At 66.0% G+C, this 8,657-nt stretch overlaps 1 protein-coding gene across 1 annotated transcript in view; it reads right to left on the bottom strand.

The window, feature by feature from the left end:
* LOC148592526 (SH3 and multiple ankyrin repeat domains protein 1-like) overlaps positions 1 to 7,671 on the bottom strand; it is a gene marked incomplete at its 3' end in the record, with an annotated part of 54,124 nt that extends 46,453 nt beyond the window's left edge. Inside the window, exons 1-4 of the mRNA XM_088534569.1 lie at positions 7,629 to 7,671; positions 5,446 to 5,649; positions 3,829 to 3,900; positions 753 to 861 (exon numbers count right to left, since the gene is read on the bottom strand). Coding sequence (XP_088390695.1) covers positions 753 to 861; positions 3,829 to 3,900; positions 5,446 to 5,649; positions 7,629 to 7,670 — 427 coding nt within the window. The remainder of the gene's footprint in view (positions 1 to 752; positions 862 to 3,828; positions 3,901 to 5,445; positions 5,650 to 7,628) is intronic.
* Between the last annotated feature and the right edge of the window lie 986 nt (positions 7,672 to 8,657).

Here is an 8,657-nt window from a genome sequence, read left to right on the forward strand (position 1 = left end):
CTCCGGGTCATTGGGATGTCCCCAAGGGTCACAGGGATGTCCCCAAGGGCCATGAGGACGTCCCCAAGGGCCATCAGGACATCCCCAAGGGCCATCGGGACGTCCCCGTGGGCCATGAGGACGTCCCTGTGGGTCAATGGGATGTCCCCAAGGGTCACTGGGACGTCCCCGCGGGTCAATGGGACGTCCCCAAGGGCCATCAGGACGTCCCCAAGGCATGCGGGGACGTCCCCAAGGGTCATTGGGATGTCCCCAAGGGCCATCAGGACATCCCCAGGTGTGCGGGGATGTCCCCAAGGGTCAATGGGACGTCCCCAAGGGCCATCGGGACATCCCCAAAGGCCATCAGGACGTCCCCGCGGGCCATCAGGACGTCCCTGTGGGTCAATGGGATGTCCCCAAGGGTTGGCAGGACGTCCCCAGGGCACATGTGGATGTCCCCAAGGGTCATTGGGATGTCCCCAAGGGTCGGCAGGACGTCCCCAAGGGATGAGGAGACGTCCCCAAGGGTCATTGGGATGTCCCCAGGGCACACTGGGATGTCCCCAAGGGTCATGAGGACGTCCCTGCGGGTCGGCAGGACGTCCCCACGGGTCACTGGGATGTCCCCAAGGGTGATTGGGACGTCCCCCAGGGGCCATGAGGACGTCCCCAAGGGCCATGAGGACGTCCCCAAGGGTCACAGGGATGTCCCCAAGGGTCACAGGGATGTCCCCAGGTGTCGGTGGTGGCCCCGGGGTGGCAGCGCTCACCGCCCGAGTCGCAGTCGTGGTAGTTGGGGTCCAGGCCGCGCTCCAGCAGCCGCGCCACCTTGTCGGCCGCGCCGTGTTGAACGTAGTCCAGGAACTTGCGCAGCCCGGTCTGCGAGGGGACACGGGGACAGCGTGGGGACATGGGGACAACGCGGGGACACGGGGACATGGGGACACCGCGGAGACACAGGGACATGGGGACAGCGTGGGGACATGGGGACAGCGCGGGGACACGGGGACATGGGGACACCATGGGGACAGCGCGGGGACATGGGGACGTGGGGACAGCGTGGGGACATGGGGACACCGTGGGGACATGGGGACAACGCGGGGACACGGGGACATGGGGACACCGCGGAGACACAGGGACATGGGGACAGCGTGGGGACATGGGGACACCGTGGGGACATGGGGACAGCGCGGGGACACGGGGACATGGGGACAGCGTGGGGACATGGGGACACCACGGGGACATGGGGACAGCTCCAGCAGCCGCGCCACCTTGTCGGCCGCGCCGTGTTGAACGTAGTCCAGGAACTTGCGCAGCCCGGTCTGCGAGGGGACACGGGGACATGGGGACAGCGTGGGGACATGGGGACAACGCGGGGACACGGGGACATGGGGACACCGCGGAGACACAGGGACATGGGGACACCATGGGGACATGGGGACATGGGGACAGCACGGGGACAGCGTGAGGACATGGGGACACCGTGGGGACATGGGGACACCGTGGGGACATGGGGACAACGCGGGGACACGGGGACATGGGGACACCGCGGAGACACAGGGACATGGGGACAGCGTGGGGACATGGGGACACAGGGACATGGGGACACCGTGGGACACCGCGGGGACACAGGGACACAGGGACACCGCAGGGACACCACGGGGACAGCGCGGGGACATGGGGACGCGGGGATGTGGTGACCCCACAGGGGCATGGGGACCCCACGGGGACACCGCGGGGACACCATGGGGACACGGGGACACAGGGACATGGGGACACCGCGGGGACATGGGGACCCCACGGGGACACCGCGGGGACAACGCGGGACAGCGCGGGGACAGTGCGGGGACAGTGCGGGGACGTGGGGACACGGGGACAGGGACACCGCGGGGACAGCGCAGGGACAGGGCGGGGACATGGGGACACAGGGACATGGGGACACCGCGGGGACATGGGGACCCCGCAGGGACACCGCAGGGACACGGGGACACGGGGACATGGGGACGCGGGGACACCGCAGGGACATGGGGACCCCATGGGGACACCGCGGGGACAACACGGGGACACGGGGACACCACGGGACACCGTGGGGACAGCGCGGGGACATGGGGACATGAGGACACCGCAGGGACAGCACGGGGACATGGGGACACCGCGGGACACCGTGGGGACACAGGGACACCACAGGGACACCGCGGGGACAGCACGGGGACGCGGGGACCCCATGGGGACGTCACAGGGACACCAGAGCACGGGGACACGGGGACGTGGGCGCAGGGACGCGGGGACCCCATGGGGACACGGGTGCGGGGACATGGGGACCCTGCAGGGACGTTGGGGCGTGGGGACGCGGGGACACAGGCACAGGGATGTGGGGAGCCAGGGACACCGTGGGGACATGGGACCATGGGGATGGCAGGAGCGTGGGGACACCGTGGGGACATTGGGGAGCATGGGACAGCATGGGGATGGGGACACCATGGGGACATGGGGATGCCAGGGGCATGGGACACTGTAGGGACACCATGGGGATGGGGACACTATGGGGACATGGGGTCATGGGGATGCCAGGAGCGTGGGGACACCGTGGGGACGTTGGGGAGCATGGGACACCATGGGGATGGGGACACCATGGGGACATGGGGTCATGGGGATGCCAGAGGGGCATGGGACACTGTGGGGACACCGTGGGGATGGGGACACCGTGGGGACATGGGGACATTGGGGTGCATGGGACACCATGGGGATAGGGACACCATAGGGATGGTGACATGGGGACATTGGGGACCATGGGACACCACAGGGACACCGCGGGGTCATGGGGCACCGCGGGGTCATGGGGACACCATGGAGATGGGGACATCATGGGGACATGGGGACGTTGGGGAGCGTGGGACACCACGGGGACACCGCGGGGACATAGGGACAAGGGGACACTGTGGGGCACAGGGACGGGAGCGTGGGGACACCGTGGGGATGGGGACACAGTGGGGACATGGGGACATTGGGGAGCATGGGACAGTATGGGGATGGGGACACAGTGGGGACATGGGGACATTGGGGAGCAGGGGATGGGGACATGGGGACATGGAGATGCCAGGGGCATGGGACACTGTGGGGACACCATGGGGATGGGGACACCATGGGGACATGGGGACATTGGGGAGCATGGGACACCATGGGGATGGGGACACAGTGGGGACATGGGGACATTGGGGAGCAGGGGGATGGGGACATGGGGACATGGAGATGCCAGGGGCATGGGACACTGTGGGGACACCATGGGGATGGGGACACCATAGGGATGGTGACATGGGGACATTGGGAGCATGGGATACCATGGGGACACCACGGGGACATAGGGACAAGGGGACACTGTGGGGCACCGGGACAGGAGCGTGGGGACACCGTGGGGATGGGGACACCATAGGGATGGTGACATGGGGACATTGGGGAGCATGGGACACCATGGGGACATGGGGACACCATGGGGACATGGGGACATTGGGGAGCATGGGACACCATGGGGACATGGGGACAAGGGGACACTGTGGGGCACAGGGACGGGAGCGTGGGGACACCGTGGAGATGGGGACATGGGGACATGGGGATGCCAGGGGCATGGGACAGTGTGGGGACACCATGGGGATGGGGACACCATGGGGACACGGTGGGGACATGGGGACCAGGGGACACCGCGGGGCACATGGCTGGGGACACCGGGGACATAGAACAAGGGGATGGGGGCGGGGGCAGGAGTGGGGGGCGTGGCCGTGGGCGTGGCCAGGGCCTTGGGGGGCGTGTCCATGGGAGGGGGCGTGGCCTGGGGAGGGGGGCGTGGCCCACCTTGGTGTGCAGCTTGGCCAGCTGCTTCTCGTCCAGGTTGGTCTGTTTGTAGACCCGGGTCTTGTACCGGAACTGGGGGGGAGGAGCCGCGTTAGCCACGCCCCCTCCCGGGACACGCCCCCTCCCGGGACACGCCCCCTCCCGGGCCACCCCCTCTGGCCCCTCCCCCTTTAAGCCCCACCCACATCGGTGTGGGACACGCCCCCTGCTAACAGGCAGGGGGAGCCCCTCCCCTCCCAAGCCCCGCCCCCAGGCCCTTCGGCCCCGCCCCCAGGTTTATCCCCGCCCACCTCGAGCTAGGACACGCCCTATTTGAACGGGGGGGGAGGGAGCTGCATGGTGGGCGGGAAGTTGTCTCTTAGCCCCGCCCCCTCTAGCCCCGCCCCTCCTCTTTAGGCCACGCCTTACTTGAATGGAGGGGCGGGAGAGCTGAGTGGGCGGAGGGAGCCGCTTTGGCCCCGCCCCCCACCCTTTGTCCCTGCCCCTTGCTTTTAGCCCCGCCTTCTCCATCCCCGCCCCATCAAGCTCCGCCCACCTCGAGGTACGACACGCCCTGGTCGAAGCTCTGAGGGTAGTCACGTGGGGGGGGCTCCCTTTGCTCCGCCCCTAGCTCCGCCCCCTTAGGCCCCACCCCCTTTAGCTCCGCCCACCTCGAGGTAGCGCACGCCCTGGTCGACGCTCTGTGGGTAGTCACGTGGGGGGGGCTCCCTTAACCCCGCCCTTTAGCTCCGCCCCCTCTTTAGCTCCACCCCCTTTCGCCCCACCCACCTCGAGGTAGGGCACGCCCTGCTCGAATCTCTGGGGGTAGTCACGTGGGGGGGGGCTCCCTTCGCTCCGCCCCTAGCTCCGCCCCATTGGCTCCGCCCCTTTAGCTCCGCCCCCTTTAGCTCCGCCCACCTCGAGCTAGGGCACGCCCTGGTCTTAGCCCTGCGGGTAGTCGCTTGGGGGGGGGGATCTCCCTTGGCTCCGCCCCTAGTTCCGCCCCCTCTTTAGCCCCGCCCCCTCTAGCTCCGCCCACCTCGAGGTAGGGCACGCCCTGGTCGAAGCTCTGCGGGTAGTCACGTGTGGGGGGGGGGCGCTCCCTTAACCCCGCCCCTCTCTTTAGCTCCGCCCCCTTTAGCTCCGCCCACCTCGAGGTAGGGCACGCCCTGGTCTTAGCCCTGCAGGTAGTTGTGTTTGGGGGGGGGGGGGGCTCCCTTAGCTCCTCCCCTAACTCCGCCCCCCTTAGGCTCCGCCCCCTTTGGCTCCGCCCACCTCGAGGTAGGGCACGCCCTGCTCGAATCTCTGGGGGTAGTCACGTGGGGGGGGCTCCCTTCGCTCCGCCCCTAGCCCCGCCCCATTAGCTCCGCCCCCTTAGGCTCCGCCCCCTCTAGCTCCGCCCACCTCGAGGTAGGGCACGCCCTGGTCTTAGCCCTGCGGATAGTCGCTTGGGGGGGGGGGTCTCCCTTCGCTCCGCCCCTAGCTCCACCCCCTCTTTAGCCCCGCCCCCTCTAGCTCCGCCCACCTCGAGGTAGGGCACGCGCTGGTCGAAGCTCTGTGGGTAGTCGCGGGGGGGGGCTCCCTTTGCTCCGCCCCTAGCTCCGCCCCCTTAGCCCCGCCCCCTCTAGCTCCGCCCACCTCGAGGTAGGGCACGCCCTGGTCGAAGCTCTGCGGATAGTCCCGCAGCGGCCGCTCCTCGTCCAGGAACTTGGCGTCGCGGCCGGCGGCGGCCGGCTGGAAGAGGCCGTAGTTGAGCACGTCCTGGAGGCCCTCGGTGAGCGTGCACAGCACCTGCTGCTTGGCCGCCCACACGGCCGCGCCGGGGTCGAACCGCAGGCACTTCTGGGGGGAGCGGGGGACACGCGGTTGGGCCGAAAAAACGCGGTTTTGGGGGTGTCCCCCCGCCGCTCGGGGGGCGTTTCCGCCTTTCCACAGCGAGCCGCCATGGGGGGCCGGCCGCTATTGCGCTCCCCCGCGCGCCTCGGTCCGCCCCCTATTTCCGTCCCCCATTCGCCTCGGTCCGCCCCCTATTTCTGTCCCCCATTCGCCTCGGTCCGCCCCCTATTCCGCTCCCCCGCGCGCCTCGGTCCGCCCCCTATTTCCGTCCCCCAGCCTCCCACAAACCCTTCCCCTTCCATCATGCGGTCCGGCCCCTATTCCGCTCCCCCAGGCGCCTCGGTCCGCCCCCTATTTCCGTCCCCCATTCGCCTCGGTCCGGCCGCTATTCTGCTCCCCTACGTGCCTCGGTCCGTCCCCTATTTCCGTCCCCTATTTCCGTCCCCCAGCGGCCCACAAACCCTTCCCCATCATCATGCGGTCCGACCCCTATTACGCTCCCCCATTTTCCTCAGTCCGTCCCCTATTCCGCTCCCCCATGCGCCTCGGTCCGGCCCCTATTTCCGTCCCCTATTTCCGTCCCCCAGTGGCCCACAAACCCTTCCTCCTCCATCATGGGGTCCGGCCCCTATTCCACTCCCCCGTGCACCTCGGTCCGCCCCCTCTTTCTGGCCCCCATTCGCCTCGATCCGCCCCCTATTCCGCTCCCCCATGCGCCTCGGTCCGTCCCCTAATTTGGTCCCTCGGTGACCCACAAACCCTTCCCCCTCCATCATGCGGTCCGCCCCCTATTCCGCTCCTCGGTCCGTCCCCTATTCCGCTCCCCCACGCGCCTCGGTCCGTCCCCTATTCCGCTCCCCCATGCGCCTCGGTCCGCCCCCTATTTCCGTCCCCCAATGGCCCACAAACCTTTCCCCCTCCATCATGCGGTCCGCCCCCTATTCCGCTCCCCCATTCTCCTCGGTCCGTCCCCTATTTCCGTCCCCCAGTGGCCCACAAACCCTTCCCCCTCCATCACGCGGTCCGGCCCCTATTTCAGCCCCCCACCCTCACAACCCCCCCATTTAGCCCCCCATAATTTATTCCCCCCAAATATCCCCCCCCCAATAAATATTTTGTCCCCCCAACTTGTTCCTCCCCCCCATAATTCAGGGTCCCTCCCCCATTTCAGCCCCCCTCTATTTTGGAGCCCCCGCACCCCATTTTTCCTCCCCCTCCATGTAATTTTGGGCCCCCCATATCCTAGATGCCCCCCCAAATCCTTTACCCCCCCCCCATATTTTGCACACATCCCTCCAGGATGAGGGGGGGGTTTCCCCTGCAATTTCCCACCCATTTTTCCCATTTTTTCCGGATTTTCCCCCAAATTCCGCCCCCCCCGGAATTCCCAATATTCCAGGCCTCTCCCCATTTCCCAAGATTTTCCCCCAATTCCACCCTCCTCCAATCCCCCCCCAGCATTTTGCAGCCCCCCAAGATAGGGGGGTTTCCCCTGCAATTTCCCACTCATTTTTCAACCCATTTTTCCCATTTTCCCACCCATTTTTCCCATTTTTTCGGGATTTTCCCCCAAATCCCTATCCCCCCGGAATTCCCAATATTCCGAGCCTCCCCAGCTCACTGTTTGGTGGGGATCGGGAATTCCAATGCGGAAAACCATCATGCCAAAGTGGGCCCCCCCCTCCCCCATTTATTCCCCCCCCCATATTCGGGGCCTCCTCCCTATTTGACCCCCCCAATTACCCATTTTCCCACTTTCCCCATTTCCCAAAATTTCCCCCCAATTCCACCCTCCTCCAAGCCCCCCCCCCAGCATTTTGCACACATCCCTCCAGGATGAGGGGGGGGGTTTCCCCTGCAATTTCCCACTCATTTTTCAACCCATTTTTCCCATTTTTCCACCCATTTTTTCCCATTTTTTCGGGATTTTCCCCCAAATCCCTATCCCCCCGGAATTCCCAATATTCCAGGCCTCTCCCATTCACCATCTGGTGCAGGTCGGGAATTCCGATGTGGAAAACCATCATGCCAAAGTGGGGTGCCCCCCCGGATTTATTCCTCCCCCCATATTCGGGGCCTCCTCCCTATTTGACCCCCCCCAACTTCCCATTTTCCCACTTTCCCCATTCCCCATTTTCCCACTTTCCCCATTTCCCAAGATTTCCCCCCAATTCCACCCTCCTCCAAGCCCTCCCTAAGATAGGGGGGTTTCCCCTGCAATTTCCCACTCATTTTTCAACCCATTTTTCCACCCATTTTTCCCATTTTTTCGGGATTTTCCCCCAAATCCCTATCCCCCCGGAATTCCCAACATTCCGGCCTTTTCCTGCTCACTGTTTGGTGGAGATCGGGAATTCCGATGCGGAAAACCATCATGCTGAAGTGGGCGTCGTCGGGGGCCGGTCCCGGGTTGGGGCCGTCGCGGGAGCTGCCGGAGTCGGAGTCGGGGCCCTCGGAGGGCCGGGCCTCGTCCTCGTCCTCGCTGGAGGCCGCCGAGCGCCGCATGGCGCCGCGCGCAGCATCACACGCCTGGGGGCACACGCGCGTGTAAGGGGGGGGCACACAGGCGTGTAAGGGGGGGCACACGCGTGTGTAAGGGGGGCACACGTGTGTGTAAGGGGGGCACATGTGTGTGTAAGGGGGGGCACGTCTGTGTAAGGGGGGGCACACACGTGTGTAGGGGGCACACATGTGTGTAAGGGGGCACACTCGTGTGTCACGTGTGTAAGAGGGGGCACATGCGCGTGTAAGGGGGGGCACACGTGTGTGCAAGGGGCACACGTGCGTGTAGGGGGGCACACGTGTATGTAAGGGGGGCACACGTGTGTGCAAGGGAGGCACACGCCTGTGTAAGGGGGGCACACGTGTGTGGGGGCACACGCGTATGTCACACGGGGGGCACGCGTGTGTGTAAGGGGGCACACGTGTGTGCAAGGGGGCACACGCCTGTGTAAGGGGGTGCACACGCGTGTGTAAGGGGGGCACACGTGTGTGTAAGGGGGGGCACACGCATA

The sequence above is a fragment of the Tinamus guttatus genome, unplaced genomic scaffold (assembly GCF_059628265.1).
Source record: "Tinamus guttatus ecotype Peru unplaced genomic scaffold, ASM5962826v1 Tinamus_guttatus_pri_ptg000568l, whole genome shotgun sequence".
Taxonomy (NCBI): Eukaryota; Metazoa; Chordata; class Aves; order Tinamiformes; family Tinamidae; genus Tinamus; species Tinamus guttatus.